At 37.8% G+C, this 18,351-nt stretch overlaps 1 protein-coding gene across 2 annotated transcripts in view; it reads left to right on the top strand.

Moving 5' to 3' along the window:
• LOC150094569 (integrin alpha-9-like) overlaps window positions 1–18,351 on the top strand; it is an 806,800-nt gene that overhangs the window by 391,451 nt on the left and 396,998 nt on the right. For both annotated transcript variants that reach the window (XM_090411876.1, XM_090411877.1), the window contains exon 13: window positions 8,548–8,638. In XM_090411876.1, coding sequence (XP_090268002.1) covers window positions 8,548–8,638 — 91 coding nt within the window. The remainder of the gene's footprint in view (window positions 1–8,547; window positions 8,639–18,351) is intronic.

Below are 18,351 nucleotides of genomic sequence, written 5' to 3' on the forward strand. Positions count from 1 at the left end.
CACACAGGCCAGTACATACACAAATAATAAATTTAGTTTTAATCCTTTACCCAAGTGTAGGCAAACAAAGTTTGCGCCTGAAGTATTTTCAGGACTGAGGCAACTCGTAGTAAAGGTGGACTAAGTTCTCATCACTCCTTGCCTCAGGCCTGAAAATACTTCAGGTGCAAACTTTGTTTGCCTACACATGGGTAAAGGATTAAACTAAATTTATTATAGTCTAACCAAGTGGAAAATAAACTTCCTACATACACAAAAATTCATACCACCACCACCACCACCCAACACAAAAACTAGGAGTCATAAGCATCCTTAAACACAGAGCACTAACTATTTGCTTGAATGAACAATCTCTAAACCAAGAATTCAAAATCATTAACCATACATTTGTAAAAAATGGCTATAATTAAAAAACAATTCATAAGATCCTCCATAAAAAATACCACTAAAAACAAAAAAAAAGATTATAAGAATGCCCCAACAACAAAATTAAGAAATTTTCTTAGCTCTTCCAAAGAACTATTTCCACACCTAGCCCACTCAGGGGTTTACAAATTCCAATGTACATGTAACCTACCCTATGTAGGGGAAACAGGATGCCAAATCAGAAAAGATGAACACAAATGACACATTAAATACTTCGATTATGGAAAAACAGGCCTATCAGACCATGCACTCCAAACATTCCATAGAATTGACTGGAAAGGCATCAAGTCCCTACATTACACCAAAACCTGGTTTAAGAGAAAATTTAAAGAAGCCTGTGAAATGCTAAAACACAGTCCAAGCCTGAACAAAAATGACGGACTAATCATTCCAAGAATGTGGAGGACCCATCTGCAACCCTCATAGCATCGGAACAAGTCCAAAAGGATATCGCTATACGAAAAGACTTTAGAAATGTTTAATGTAGTTCTGTTTTCAATTTATTTATATATATTTACTTTTTTTTAAAAACTTTATTTCATTTTATTTTTTATTTATTTTAAAAAAAAATTTTTAATATTATTAACTTTTTTTTCCCACTAGATGTCAGGCTAGATAAAAGATTAATAAGTAGCTTAGATTCATTTTACCTTTGTAATGTGCAGTAGCATGTTGCTTGTACATATGTTTTTTCTGATGATGACCTCAATACAGAGGTCGATACGTCAATTGTCATCATCATCATCATTATCAAATTCCTGATATACCTCAAGAGGTGTGCAGGATATGATAATACTACATGAAAAATTACATCATTACTAACTTCCTATCTACAATTTTCCTCCAAAGCAATCTGTTACCTGTCAAGACTCCAACATTATCAGATCTTATACTTCTATCTTCTAAGGCACTTTTTACCATATCAATCCACATATATCTTGGTCTTCCTCTGGGTCTTTCTTCTACCAACCTGACAGAGAACACTTGTTTTGCTAATCTTTCCTCTCCCATTCTGTTTAAGTGATCATACCACCTGAGATTACCCACCTCTCAGATGCATAAGTTAAAATTGGCTTGAATACAGCTTTTATACAGTCTTGTATACAGCTAATTTAGTGTTTTGGCTAAATTCTCTCTTATTCCATATAAATTTATTCGGTTGACTTTCCTACCATACCAGCTTTGTTGATTCTGTTATCTATTTCCATATTTAATTTACCATCACTAAAAATCATGCCGAAGTATCTGAAATGTTTTACTTGTTCTATAGATTCTCCATTCACAATGCAGTTGATATTTTCAATGTTTCTGCCTATTTTCATTGTCTTTGTCTTTTTAATGCTGACCTTCATATCATATTTATTACAACAGTTATTAAAGCAAAGAGCTGAAATTAATATCTCCAATTTTGATATCAGGTTTAATACCACTTTACTTCATAATGTGATTCATATAGATAATGAATAACAGAGCTAATAATGAAAATCCTTGTCTGACACCAGATTTAGCATTAAACCACCTTCCTGTACTTCTTTCAATTCTAACTGCTGACTTATAACTCAAATAAAGACTTAATATTGCTTGATATAATGCCCTATTAACACCATATAGCTTAGCTTTTCAAAAAGCTTCTCTCTTGGCACCTTGTCATATGCCTTTTCCAGATCTACAAAACTTAAATACAGTAATGTGTTCTTCTTATTATTATTCAGGCCTCCATGGAGTCAAAAGACTCATCGTGGGAGATCCTTCCTGGGAAACACAAGTCTATAAAGACTCATTGTGGAAACTCTTCTTAGGAAACATAAAGTCTATCATACCACTCCTAAAACTCATTGACCATTCTTGCTCTCACCACTCTATCAGGCAATGCATTCCATGGTTCAACCATCCTCCATGCAAAGAAACTACTCCTCACCCTTTTGCTCACAGTTTCCTTTCGTAAATTCCTGGGATGGCTCCTTTTCATCACTCCTTCCCAATGTTCAACCAAACAAAAGAACTCCCCAGTGTCAACCCTGTAACCACATCTCAACAGTTTAAATGTCTCAATCATATCACCTCTCCTTCTATCCACCAAACTCTGCAGTCCACATTCCCTCAGCTGATTCTCATAACTAACATTGTACAGTCCTGAAACTGTCTTTGTTATCTGCCTCTGTACCCTTTGCACAGTTAATTTATCCCCTTCAAATCCTGGGGACCAAATCTGAGAACAGGTGTGGTCTGATCAGGGTCTTATACAACGGAATGATAACTCTGTTATCTCTAGAGGTCAGCATCATTCTCATTATTGCAGCAATCCTTTGTGTTACCTTCACCACCTTTGCAATATGTCCCTTGAATTTCAGGTTTCTATCGATCATCAACTTCAGATCTCTTGTCAATCCTACTTCCTTCGATATATCTCCTCCAATAGAGTATGCAGCGTCCCATCGATGTGTCCCAAACCTCAAGACCTTACATTTTGCTGCATTAAACCAATACACTCATTCATTTGCCCATCTGTTTAGCTTATTCAAATCCTCTTGCAGAGCTACCACATCTGCACTATTACTAATAACCCTTCCCAGCTTCACATTATCCACAAACAACTGAATATCCCCTTGAATCCGCTGACAACGTCATTGATATGAAGATTAAACAATATTGATCCCAGTACTGAGCCCTGTGGGACCCCACTTGTAACTCTCTGTCTCCTTGAAACTGTCCCACCATACACAACTCTCTGATACTATCGGGCCAATCCTGAATCCAGTTGACCAATATGACATCTCCAGTCCCATGTGCTGCAACTTAAACATCAGTTTATCATGTGGCACCCTGTCAAATGCCTTCTCTAAATTCAAGAATATGGCAGTATATGCCTTTCCCTCATCTACTGTTCTTGTAGCTTTATTATAAAAGGCTAGCATATTACTAAAACAAGAGTGTCCCTTCAGAAATCCATGTTGACTCTCACAGATAACATTACCCTCATCTGCCCAATCTTGTATACGGTCCCTCACTAATTTCTGCAAGATCTTAACAACTACTGATGACACACAAACTGGCTTATAATTAGACACTTCCAGTCTGCTACCACTCTTATGCACTATCTTACCTTCCTTCCATTCCCTGGGCACCTTTCCCATAGCCAGACTTTCATTGAAAATCCAGGTCAAAGGAGCTGTGAGTTCTTTAGCACATTCTCTCAAAACTCATGGTGAAATACCATCCAGTCCCACTGCTTTACTGACATCCAGAGTACCTGGCATCTGGAACACACTTTTCTCCTGCACTTGTAAACCTCGAACCTGCCCTATCCCTCTAGTATTAAAACTGACTCCTCCAGGGTGAAATACTCCAATAAAGTATTCATGGAACAATTCCACTATGTCCTCTGCATCAATCACTCTGTTCCCATTTTTATCTCACAATGTCAATCTTCCATGGGCATTTCTTCTCCTACTGGCCACATACTAAAAATTTCCCTAGGATTTTCTTTGGACCTTAGGGCCAATCTCTTCTCATATTCCAGTTTCACCTTCACCTTCCTTACTATATTAGTCAATCTCCTAGCCCGTGTTTTATATTCATCATGCATCTGCTCTTCACCTGTCTCCTTATATCTCTTCCATAGCCGCTTTTTCACATGCAGTTCCTATTTAATATTGTTTGTCATCCGCTTTACTGTAAATTCTGTCCTCTTCTTCACTCGTGGAATGCAGCTTAGTATTGCTGCTAACAGATATTCCTTCACAATTTCCCAAGCACTAATGATATCCTGCCCCTCCAATTCCTCCCTCCATGAAACTACCCCAAGTTGATGTTTAAAACTATTATAATCGCCTACCTTATTATTCCACATACGTTCCCATCTCTTTGATACTCTGCATGTCTATTCATTTTCCAAGTGAAAACCATATGGCCACTCTCTCCAACTGGTGGGACAGATGTCATCTCAGTTGTCATCAACTCTTCTGATGCTTTAAGAAAATCCAAAACTCTTGAACCTCTTGTTCCCTGTATTACATGTTGTCTAAGACATTGTCCCTCAAGAATTCTAGAAATTCTATTCCCTTATTTCTACATGCATATTCCTCTCCCCAATTATACTGCTGTAGTTACAATCTCCCATAACAATCATTCTTCTTACACTTCCCAAGCTCAACTGTCTAAATATCTCCTGGCCCGTCTGTGCTGCTTGGTCTGTAGCAACACCCATTAAATATCCTGTTTTGCCCACCTCTACTTCACACCATATGCTTTCAAAATCATTAGTTAGTGTCACTGCCGTCCAAAGTCTCCACTCTTAGAGGACATAGGTCGTCACTTATCATAAGCAGTGTTCCACCACCATGCTTTCCCTTCCTATTCTGCCGAAAAATGCTATACTCTGGTACTTCTATTTATATTCCCATGATTTCTCAACTATCTGTCATAAAGTGAAAATCTGATCCTGACAGCCTCTATTTGGAATGAATCCAGCTTGTTCTTCTTGGTCAGTTTTATTTCCCTTTTTATATATGGGTAATATGACAGCTCTACTCTAATCATCAGGAATTCGTTCCTTTGTCCAGGCCCTCTGAACTATGCAGTGCAGCCACTCTAAGACTTTTATACCACCATACCTCAGCATTTCTGGTCGAATATCATCTACTCCTGTGCCCTTTCCACATTTCAAGAGCCTTTGATGACTTTTTCCTACTTCAAGTATGGATATGTATTCCTGATTGCATCCCTGGTCAGTGTTTTTTACCACTGTGCTGTCATTACTGCTCATTTCATTTAGCAATTTTTCAAAGTAATTACTCCATATACTTCAAGGATATCTTTTTCTCATGTTTGCATGTCACCTTTGTCATCTCTAATTCCTTTTACAGCACTCTTTCCTCCATTTCTGAGCTTCTTCAATAACCTCCAGAATATCATGCCACCTTCTTGATATTTATTTTCTATGTTGTTATCAAAGTCTTCCCATGACTTCTGTTTAGCCAGTTTTACACAGTGTTTCGCTTTCTTACATTTGTCTCTGTATTCTCTAAGAGCAAAAGCTGACTTATTTGCCAGGAACTTTTGATACGATTTATTCTGTTCCTTCACTCCCTCTTTAACTTCCTGTGTCCACCATGGAGTTCTGATTTTTCTATCCTTGCAGACAACCTCACTACATGGCTCTTTGACTGAATCAGTCAAGGTTTTCTTCAAGGCTTGCCACCAAATCTCCAAGGTTTGGTTCCTGTTCTCAAACTCTTTCATTTTTTCTTCAATAATCTTTCTGTATTTTAGTCTACAGTTCACATCTGAGAGCTGCTCAACTTTTATTTACTTTAAAACTTTCTTACATGTTATTTTTTTCAATATGAAATTCAGTTGTATCCTGCTCAAGACTAAATGGTGATCACTTCCAAATTCAAATCCTCTGTACACTCTGGTGTCCTTCACCAGGGAGAAGTTAGTAATAACCAGTCTATCCCGAGAAATCCAACATGTATTTGCCATTATTATTAGCTTTGGTCTTTTCTCCAAATTTTCCCAAAATATTTTTGTATGTCTGACAATCATTTCCTATTCTGCTATTTAGATCCCAACAAGGACCAGCTTTTCCTTTTTCATTGTGTCAGTTGCTTTCTCTAAAGCCTCAAAAAAATTCCTCCACTTCTACTTTAGTAGAACCTTCTGTGGGTCCATAGGCACAAATAAGTCTCATTGTCCAGTTCCCCATTCTGATATTTGTCCACATCACTTTACTTGAGACTGCCTGCCATTCAAGAAGATTAGCCTTGTATTTAGTGTTGAATACTATGGCTACTCCTTTTTCTTGGTTGTCATTTGCCTGAATATAACATTTTGTATTTATTGCTCAGAAAGATCTCACCAGTTTTGCCTTTTTTGTTGCAGTCATCCCTATTATGTCAATCTGGTACTTAACCATTTCCTCAGCTAGCTCAATTTCTTTGCCATTCAGGCTTCTGATGTTGATAGTACTGATCTTGAACTCTTGTGATGTTGAGTTGAGGTGGGTTTTAGGATTTGTTTCAGTAGCTGACTTATTGCTGTTTGCCTTCCTTGACGATAATAACAGGACCTTGTTTAACTGGGCAACGCCCAAGCCAGCATGAAATTCTGTCATGTTGTACCATCATTTTTTATTTTGGTTGAAGCCAATAAGAATACAATTTGGTCAGCTAAATCCCAAATTGCGAGCCCATCATTGCTTGTTTGGTATCCAGGTAGATACCTAGCAGGGTGCACCACGAGAAGGTGAGGATTGGACAGTAGGTCAGAAACCCTGAGTGGTTCTCCCCATTCCTTTAAAGGCTATGTGGAGGTATCCTTTCAGTTATATAGCTCTGACCCTTAATCACCCCAATTGTCAATTGTTACTTTCCTAATATTAAGTAAAGTAATTATTTTAACATGTATGTGGTGTTTCCCTTAATTCTTAACGATGAAAACATCACAAATGCCTTGCAGAATGTGGTATTAATAACATAAGCCTAAGGATCTTCTGGAATGATGCGACTGTTCCATTGAAGCATTTACAAATTTGAATGTCTTGTGGAGGTCCTCCTTTATTTCAGTTTTAATGATGGACTGTTGATGCACATAATCCGGCAATTTGTTATTACCCACTATATTTCTTAAATGTGTGTGTGTGTGTGTGTGTGTGTGTGTGTGTGTGTGTGTGTGTGTGTGTGTGTTGAATCCTTCTAGTGTAACTGTATATAACCTAGCATTGTCGCTCCTGTACTTGCATCCATCATTGTTCATAGTACTTGAAGTGTTGTATTTGAATTTCCATTGTTTATCTTCTTAAAATGATTATGGTTTATGAGAGGTTTCCAGTGGCAGCCCATGAAGCTTTAAGTGGGGGTACTGCCTACATAAAATAATTTTTAAAAAATTCTTTCTTTCCTAATTAGTAACCAATTTATTACTAAATAAATCTGTAAATCTGTAGATGTATTTATTAATAAATTGGTTACTCATTAGGTAAAAAAGAATTTTTTAAAAATTACTTTGTATAGGCCACCACTGCACAAACCTAAATATTTTTATGTACATTATAGGTTTATTAAATGCTTTTACTGAGGATATTGTTTCTGTGTATTCTCAACAAGTATTGTGTATTAATTTACCAAAAGTTGAGGAGACAGTCATTTAAGATTAACTTAATACTAACATTGTGGTATTAAGTATTACAATGTCTGTATCTTAATACAGACATTGTAAATGACTGTTTTTCTGCCACCAGATGATGCCAAATCAGGACTTTAGTTTTCTGTGTTTTCTATTACACTTTTAAAATTGTTCCCACTAATAACTGATTGTTATTCCTTGCACTGTAACAAACTCTTTCTGCTCTAAAGATGATGGGTATGAAACCAGAGAAATATTAGCTGCTAAATTGTTGCTAATATTTTATTGTTGCTAATATTGCTAATTAGCAGCTAAATTGTTGTAGTCTCTGATCAGACCACACTTAAACTCTTGTTCTCAGATTTGATCCCCAGGATTTGAAGCAGATAAATTAACTGTGGAAAGGGTACAGAGACAGATGACAAAGATGGTTTCAAAGCTGTACAATTTTGGTTATGAGGATCGGCTGAGGGAATGTGGACTGCAGAGTTTGGTGGATAGAAGAAGGAGAGGTGATATGATTGAGACTTTTAAACTGTTGAGAGGTGGTTACAGGGTTGACATTGGGGAGTTCTTTCGCTTGGTTGAACATTGGGAGGGAGTGATGACAAGAGGCCATCCCTGGAAGTTATTAAAGGAAACTGTGAGCAAGAGGAGTGAGGAGTGGTTTCTTTGCATGGAGGGTAGTTGAACCGTGGAATGCAATGCCTGATGGAGTGGTGAGAGCGAGAATGGTCAACGAGTTTAAGGAGTGGTATGATAGACTTTGTGTTTCTTATTGGGGGACCTCCCTTTGATGAGTCTTGACAGACTTATGTTCTTAGGAAGGACCTCCCACAATGAGTCTTTTGACTCCACGGAGGCCTGAATAATAATAATAAATAAATAAATAAATATCCTATTTATTTTGTTCCTTTACTATTTTGAACTGGGCTGCAAAATTATTTTGTAATAAACTAAATGCACATCTATGTAGCTACATTTAATAATTTTCAGAAAATTCTAGCCACAGATGTAAATCCAAATTTGCAAGCTTTTGGAATGGGAATTTCAACTGGCAAAGATATTGATTCTAATTTTTACCCAGGTAAGTTGTTACTTTATATAAAAAAAATTAAGAAAAAAAAATGCATTGATTGAAAATATATGTGAAAAGATAATACTCAATTTATATACCATTCATTCATTCATTCATGTGGTTGCAATTTAAGCAAAATCATTTGTTTCCAGTTTCTTTTCTTTCTTTTTTTTTATCCAGTTTCCAGTTACTACAACAAATTTTGAATTTCCAGGTAAAAAGATATCTTATAAAAATTATATGTATTGCTATAAATTACAGAGTGGAAGTTTTAGTCCCAGTGGGATTACAATTCCTGCTGAGATTACAAGTTTTCATTCCTATATGTTGAATTGTATAAAAAATTATCAAAAAAAATTCAGGGACAGATAGTTTTTCTCACAAATTTGGAACATTTATCATCACAGATGTGTGAGCACCATGTTTGAAATTTAACACTGCTTAGTCAGGTCAGTTTCAATGACCATGTGGCCAAGCTAGAATACCTTATTAAAGAATTAATAAATGATAAGTATAGTGGATGAAAGAAGTATTCGAAGAAGGAGAGGTCAGTAGTGCACTGAAGATTATTATTATTCAGGCCTCCATGGAGTCAAAAGACTCCTCCTGAGAGGTCCTTCCTAAGAAACACAGTCTATCAAGACTCATCGACGGGAAGTCCCACCATAAGAAACACAAAGTCTATCATACCACTCCTTAAATGCATTGACCGTTCTCATTCTCGCTACTCCATCAGGCAATGCATTCCATGGTTCAACCACCCTCCATGCAAAGAAACCACTCCTCACCCTCTTTCCCACAGTTTCCTTTCGTAACTTCCAGGGATGGCCTCTTGTCATCACTCCTTCCCGCTGTTCAACCAAGTGAAAGAACTCTCCAGTGCAAGCCCTGTAACCACCTCTCAACAGTTTAAAAGTTTAATTCATATCACCTCTCCTTCTTCTATCCACCAAACTCTGCAGTCCACATTCCCTCAACTGATCCTCATAACTAACATGGTACAGTCCTGAAACCAAATTTGTTATCCGCCTTTGTACCCTTTCCACAGTTAATTTATTCCCTTCAAATCCTGGGGACCAAATCTGAGAACAATAATCCAAGTGTGGTCTGATAAGAGACTTATACAACGGAATGATAGCCCTTTTATCTCTGCAGGTCAGTGTCCTTTTCATTATTGCAGCAATCCTCTGTGTTACCTTCACCACCTTTGCAATATGCCCCCTAAATTTCAGGTTTCTATCAATCATCAACCCCAGATCTCTTGTCTCCCCTACTTCCTTCAGTATAACTCCTCCCATAGAGTATGCAGTGTCCCATCGACGTTTCCCAAACCTCAAGACCTTAATTTTGCTGCATTAAACTGACATCCCCATTCATTTGTCCATCTATCTAGCTTATTCAAATCCTCTTGCAGGGCTACCACATCTGCACTATTACTAATAATCCTTCCCAGCTTCGCATCATCTGCAAACAACTGACTATCCCCTTGCAGTCCACTTACAATGTCATTGATATAAAGGTTAAACAATATAGGTCCCAGTACTAAGCCCTGTGGAACACCACTTGAAACCGTCTGTCTCCTTGAAACTGTCCCACCATACACAACTCTCTGATACTATCGGACAGCCAATCCTGAATCCAGTTGACCAATCTGACATTCCAGACCCATGTGCTGCAACTTAAATATCAGCTTATCGTGTGGCACCCTGTCAAATGCTTTCGCTAAGTCTAAGAAAATTGCAGTATATGCCTTTCCCTCATCTAATGTTCTTGTAACTTTATTATAAAAGGCTAGCATATTGCTAAACAAGAGCCGCCCCTTCACAAATCCATTGAGTCCCCATACATTATATCTCTTACCATTCCCTCTCTCCTGTTGTTTCCATTCTCTCCTCTTCTTTCATTCCCATACATCGCTGCCATCCCCTCTTTTCTACTGCCCCTATTCTCTCTTCTAGCACTCCGATACCTCTCTCTCATTACGTCTCTCCTACTGTGTCCATTCTCTCCTCTTCTAAGATATTTAAGAAACAAATTGTTAAGAGCAGTGGCTGATTGCATGTGAAGAAGATAAAGCAATTTGGTGTGTATTGATAACTAGACAAATTAAATTGCAATTATAGTACAGTACCCTCCCTTAAAATGCATGGAATTTCACCATGCATTTTAAGGGAGGGTGCTGTGAAACTGACCATGCCATTAATCTGACTGTTTAATAAAAGTCCTGTAACAGAACAAATTCTTGGAGAGTGAAAGAAGGGTATGACAGTGCAATTGGATAAAGATGGTAGTAGAATGGAGGTATCATAATATAGGTCAGTTTGTATTTCTTGTGTAGTTAAGATTTTGAAGATATTAATAACAACTGATATGCAGAATTGGGCCGATGAGGGCAATATTATTATTATTATTATTTTGGGCGACTCCAGGAGTCCTTAGACTCATTGAGGGAGGCCCTAAACATCATGTCCACACAACTATGCGATTACATTCTCACAGTATCTATCATACCTTGTCTTAAACTCGTTCACCGTCATAGCACCCACAACAGACTCTGGCAGCTTATTCCACTCATTTACCACTCTAAAAGTAAAGATCCCAGCTCTAACACCCCTGCTAACCACTCTCTTGCCCAGCTTCCATAGATGTCCCCTAGTTCTCCCATCACCAGTCCTGATCTCAAAAATATCCTCTGAATTAATCCTATAGAATCCCTTTAGCAATTTGAATGTCTCAATCATATCTCCCCTCCTCCGCCTATCAACTAGTTTCTGCAACCCACAAATCTTCAACCTGTTCTCATATGGTTCATTCCATAGACATGTTATCATCTTAGTCACTCGCCTCTGGATCCTCTCCACCTCCTCCCCATCAAGAAGGAACCGAGGTGACCAAATCTGGGCACAGTAGTCGAGATGAGGTCTTATCAAGACTCAGTACAGAGGTACAATAACTTGCTTGTCTCTGCTCGTCAAGGTATTTTTCAACAACCAAGTGAGTTGATGAGCTGATTTAGCTACTTTTGCAATGTGCCCCCCTAAACTTCAACTCCCTATCTACCAACACTCCCAAGTCTCTGGCCTCATCAATCTCTTGGAGTACAGTTCCACCAATGTGGTATACTGCTGGTAATTTTTTCACCCCAAAATGCATAACCTTACATTTTGTCACATTAAATTGACATCCATTCTCCTTAGCCCAGAACTCCAATCTATCTAAGTCATCCTGCAAGACTTTGACATCTTTTGCATTCACTATTGCCCTACCCAACTTTGCATCATCAGCGAACAAATGAATTGTTCCACTTAGATCCTTCCCTATATCGTTAATGAACAGATTAAACAGCAGTGGTCCAAGAACAGAACCCTGCGGCACACCACTAGTGACAGGCCGTCTTTTTGACTCTACTCCTGAATAAACTACTCTTTGATATCTCTCCATCAACCAACCACCTATCCATCTCACCAACCCTATATCCATTCCCATATGTTGTAGTTTACGGATTAGTATTCCATGTGGTATCCTGTCAAACGCCTTTGCCAGGTCCAGCAATATCACTGTAAACCCATTTCCCTTATCCAGTTCAGCCATCACCTTGTTATAAAACTTGAGCAAGTTACTGAAGCATGATCTACCCTTCACAAAGCCATGCTGTCCCCTGTACAGTATCTTGTTTTCATCAATCCATTCCTGTATTTTTCCCTTGACTACTTTCTCTAAGACATTGACAACGACTCCTGAATTAATGCTTGACCAGGATGAATTTAGCTGTGACTGCATTTATAAAACTTTGGAATGAGTTATGCTGTTAGAGAACCACTTAAAAGATACAAAATCAGCATATATGCCTTTTAAGTGATTCACGACTCATACCAAAATTTTATAAGCTCAGTAACCATCTTTAAAAAGGAATTTTTAGGAACTTAAAAGCATACTTTTAAATTTAGGAACAGATATTATATATTTTTGTAATCTGATTTCTGTACTCTCAAGTTTCTTTCTTCACAAGTGGAGGTAAAATGCTAGTTTTTTTTATTATTATTGTTATTATAACGCTAGTCAACACAGCTTATCATAAGCTGTGTTAACTAGCAATGTATATATCACTCCTTAAATGCATCTGCTATTGCATTTACACCACTCTCTCAGGCAAATGCATTCTCAACTCCTGCCACTCTCCAGGCCAAAAAAAAAAAAAATCACATTTGACTGTTTTACTTATTACTTCCTTTCACAACTTCCTGAGATGGCCCTTGCCCTTGTTCCTTCCCATCATTCTACCATTTCTAAAACCTCTCCAGTATCAATCTGATAATAACCCACCAACAGCTTAAATATCAGTCTTATCATTCCTTTGTGCTTCCACCACACTCTGCTTGACCTTTGTCTGTCCTCATCTTCAACATTGTACACTCCAATATAATATCATTATCCATCTCAGCACCTTAGTATGGGTGCTGAGGAAGTAAGTGGTATGAATATAGAAATGAGAGAATGGGTGTGCAAGAGGAACAGGAAAACGGGGATGTTCAGGGAGGACAGGGGTAGACAGCATGAGAAAGGTGCAAGCTTTGAGAGGAAGTGAGAGCATGTGTAGAAAGGAATGGGATGACCTGGGATCAAGAGGAAACAGTTGGAATTGAAAAGGGTTTTAAAATAAATAAGCAGAAAGGGAAATGGCCCCAGTCAAACATTGAGAGATCACATCGAGTGGGTGGTATCAGTGGAACTATCTATAGATCCAGAAATGAGCTGTTGTCTTGTATACAAATGCTAGAAGTATAAGAAACAAGGCAGATGAAATGATTGCATTAATTGCGTCTGTTCACCCAAAGATTGTCGGAATAAGTGAGACATGGTTGGAAGAGCACGACTTCCTGACAGGAATAGATATGGTAGGGTATGATATGTTTTGTGAGGATAGAAAGGGTAAAAGGGGAGGGGGAGTGCTATTGATGATAGAGAAAGAGTTATGTCCATACAAAGTAGAGATGAAAGAGGGAAATAGTGCCAGTGGTTTTGAGGCAGTATGGTGTGAGATAGAGATGATTGGAATCAAATACTTGGTTCAAATGTTGTTATAGACCAGATAATGTGGATGGTGGTGATAATGAAATGTATAATCAAATTAGCCAAGCAAATAAGAAAAGGGTGATCATTATGGGTGATTTTAATTATGATAATATAGACTGGAATGATGAGATAGCAATTAACTGGAAGTAAAGAAAATGAGTTTCTTGAGTTTTTGAGGGATAACTACCTCAGACAGTATGTAACAGAGGGAACGCTAGGATTGAAGGTCTTGGATTTGGTATCATCTCATCAGAGGATGTAATTATAAATGAGGTCTCAAATCATCCACCAATTAGTGAGAGCGACCATGAGGTGATTACCTGGATGGTTGCCAGCAGTGTAAGGACCTCTGTGAGAAAAGGGTATATGTGGAACTACAAGGGGGGATGATTATGAAGAGCTCAGGAGAGAGCATGTGGGTGTAACATGGAATGAGGAGTTAGCTGGAAAAGAGATCAATGCAGCTTGGGGGATTTTCAAAAACTATCTAGTAGATGCAATGCCTAAATATATTCCAAGGGTGAGAAGGTTAAATAAAGTAGGTGTGAGATGGATGAATAAAGAGATTAAGCATGTGATACAGAGAAAGAGGGCATTGTGGAGGCAGCATAAGCGAAGTGTAAATAACCAATTCCATGAGGTCTACAAAGACCAGGAGAAGGAGGGTGACTTGGTTGGTGAGGGTAGCTAAGGAGAGGTATGAACAGAAGTTAGCTAATGAAGCCAAAAAGAATCCTAAGGAGTTCTTTCAATATGTAGCCAGCAAAAGAAAGAATGATTATGGAAGGATGACATTGATTGGAGAAAATGGTATAAAGACAGCTGTTGCGGAATGTGTGGTGGAGATACTTGATGAGCAGTTTATACGGATCTTTCAATCTTGTGAATGTGACTTCATGGAGAGATTGAGGGCAGTAGACTATGGGGAGAGGAGAGACTGACTGTAAGCGAGCAAAAGGTGTATGTGGAGTTGAGTAAACTAGATGTTAATAAGGCTGTGGGACTTGATAATATATCACCGCGTATTCTGAAGGAATGTGCCAGGGAGTTGACACCTGTCTTGACATATTTTTTTAATACGAGTCTTACACTCGGTCAAGTCCCTAAGGAGTGGAAGGAGGGCAAGATCGTGCCACTTCATAAAGGAGGTGATCAAACTCAAGCATTAAACTGTAGGCCTATCTGTGTGTCAGGTGTTGTGGTTAAGTTGTTGGAGAATCTTGTCAGAACTAGGATCCAGAGTTGGGTTGACAACAATGGGATCATCTTTGATGGACAGCATGGATTTGCTAAAGGGAGGTCATGTTTTAGTAATCTACTTACTTATTACAATAAAGTGAACTGCTTCCTTGGGCAGATGAGAAGGATACACAGTAATATACTTGGATTTCACAAAAGCTTTTGATAGAGTTCCTCATGATAAGTTGACAGTCAAACTAGAGCAGATGGGGTTGGATATTAGATTAGTGCATTGGATTGGAGACTGGCTATGTGATAGGTATCACCAAGTTGTGTATGGGGGTGCGATATCCAGGAAAAGGAAAGTCACCAGTGGAGTACCTCAGGGATCTGTTTTATGGCTGTTACTGTTTAACTTCTATGCTAATGATATAGGTGAAGATTTGGATGGAGATATTCAGTTGTTTGTAGATGATGCAAAGTTAGGACGAAACATGAAGAGTAGTAAGGATGTTGTGATCTTGCAGGAAGACTTGAATAAATTGAGTGATTGGGCACAGAAATGGGGATGTGAGTTCAATGTTGCAAAATATAAGGTTTTTAAATTTGGGAAACAAAGATTGGAGGCAGAATTTATGCTTGGTTGAGGATACATTGTTGGAGGTAATAAGAAATCTGGGGGTGATAGTGGATAAGGATCTGAAATTTAGGGGACACATAGCCAAAATTGTGAAGACAACACAAAGGCTTCTGGTAATGATGCAGAGGACACTGACTTGTAGAAGTAGGGAGATTGTTGCTCTGTTGTATAAGGCTTTGATTAGGCCACACATGGAAACTGTGCACAAAATATCTGGGCACAATAATCCACACATGGATTATTGTGCCCAGATTTGGTCACCTGGTTTTCAGAAGAATGAAGAGATGTTGGAAAGGGTCCAAAGGCGACTGACTAAGGTAGTTTCTGACCTCTGGAATGTTGAGCATGAGGAAAGATTGAGAAGATGCAATTGCAGAGTCTGTGGACAGGAGGAAGAGGGGAGATATGATAGAGACCTACAAGTTGGTAAGGGGTTGTTATAGGATCAGTGCTGGAGAAGTTCTACAGAAAATAGTGGGAGATCGGGATAGAACCAGAGGTCATCACTGGAAACTGTATAAAGAAGGTGTGAGTAGGGGAGTGAGAGGCAGGTTTTTTCGTGCAGAGTTGTAAATGATTGGAATGCCTGCCTGAGAGTGTGGTGTCTGCAGGGAGTTTGAATGTGTTCAAAGCACGGTATGGTGAGCTGCGTGTGTGTGATAAAAGGATCTCCCAGATGAGTTTGACTCCATGAGGTCTTGGGTAATAATGATAATAATAATAATAATATAGGAAAATTATGGAGACAACTACCATATTAGAGCAAAACCTTAGTTTAATATAAATATAAAGTGCACTTTAGGAATACCATATAAACCAAAACTAACATTTTGGTTTATATGGTGTTCCTAAAGTGCACAAACAAAACTTTCTGCTTCAGCCAATAGTTGAAGGAATAGACAGCCCTAATTAACGCATAGCCAAGAAATTAGTGTCAACACTCAAGGAGTTGGTAGGTAATTTTCCCTCCTATATAAAGAACACACAACCCTTTATAAACAAAATTAAAAACATAACACTCGGCAATGATGATTTATTAGTCAGTTTTGACGTTTCTGCTCTTTTCACAAATGTCCCAATCAGTGACACAATTCTTCTACTACAGAACAAATTTCCGCCCCACATTACTGATCTCTTTGTCCACATACTATGTTCCGGTTACTTCATGTGGCAAAGTAAATTTTTCCTACAAAAAGAAGATACAGCCATGTGCCTGTATCTTCTATCCCTCCCAATTGCTAACTTTTATATGGAAGCTTTTGAGTGGAGTGCTCTTGATTCCTTCACTCTAAAACCTACAGTGTGGCTTAGATATGTTCAAGATGTTTTCGTTATCTGGCTGCACAGTCAACAAACTTTAAACACATTCCTTAGCCACCTGAACAAACAACATGAACGCATGTAAGTTACTAATGAAATTGAAAATTAGAACACTCTCCTGTTCCTAGATGCACTGGTCACATATATTCCCTCAGGCAGTCTATACTTCACGGTTTACTGCAAACCGACACATACTGGCCAGTATATACATGCTAACTCATATGACCAACCCTCACAAAATTTGGAGTCATTAGCACCCTTAAAAACAGAGCTATAACAATTTGCTCTAATCAACAAGCTCTTAACCCTTTAAAGGTTGCATAAAATTTTTGGCATCAAGGGTCGCGCGCAGACTGTCATTCCGCACTCATTTTTAACAAAATTGAAGGTGTCTTGAATAATAATAAATAAGTATATTATAGAAAAAAGATCATGACTATATTATAGAAAAAAGATGCAAGAAAAAGATTTGTAAGAGAAAACAAAATTAAAAAAATAATTAATTGTCTTAGAAATAGAACTGCATATGCTACATGTGCAATAAATGTGTAGAACTGGATTAACATTCTTTTACTTAAGTTCTACATATTCATTGCACATAAATTTGTAACATTTCTTACAATAATATTTAGATGCACGAGTTTTTTTCTATCACAATAATAGCATCTTACTTTTTCTGGATGTTCAACTGCAGTTTCGTTCTCAATTCTGTTCTCGAGTGATCCACAAATTTCTGAGAATCTTAGTTTTATATTTCTTGGCAAACTTTGAATTGATACCCTTTCTTGCAAATGTGCTTGTAGTAGAGAGAATCCAAGATCTTGCAGAAATTTACGTTGCAATATTTTTTTGTCAATGTTATTCGCATGGTAAATAACTTTAGAATTAATTCCAGCAATGTTGATGCAAGAGTAAAAAACTACCATAGACCATCTTCTTGTTGATCTAGCACAATTGTATGTTGAATACAATTGATCAAGAACATCTACTCCTCCTTCTTTTGTATAGTTATAGGTAGTCAGAATTTCAAGTTTGTATAAAGCTCCACTCTCTGTATCAATGCCATCATCGTCATGCAAACTTGATGCTGACAAAACAAATTTCTTTTTTTGGGACAGTATGATACAAGTGTGAATTTATCTTTGAAAGCAAACATACTCTATTTTATAGGATGATTTGCTTGCAATAATTCAGGAGGTAGTTCTCTTTTATTTTTTTGAACTGTTCCTATTACAGTAAGTCTATATTTCTTTAGCAAGTTTTCAATCAGAGGAAAAGAAGTGAACCAATTATCTAAAGTAATATTTCTCCCAGAATTTTTGATTGGTTCTACTAGTCTCTCAATAACGTCACCTGGCGAATTGCTCATGAAGTACGGCTCTTCTGGTTGTCGTCCAACATATACCTCAAGATTAGCCGTATAGTGCATTCTAGCATCACATAATGCAAAAATTTTAATACCGTATTTATTCGGTTTACTTGGCATGTATTGGCAAAATGAACATTTTCC

The sequence above is a fragment of the Typopeltis vanoorti genome, chromosome 22, assembly GCF_054136105.1.
Source record: "Typopeltis vanoorti isolate ZY-2024b chromosome 22, IOZ_Tvanoo_1.0, whole genome shotgun sequence".
Lineage (NCBI taxonomy): Eukaryota > Metazoa > Arthropoda > Arachnida > Uropygi > Thelyphonidae > Typopeltis > Typopeltis vanoorti.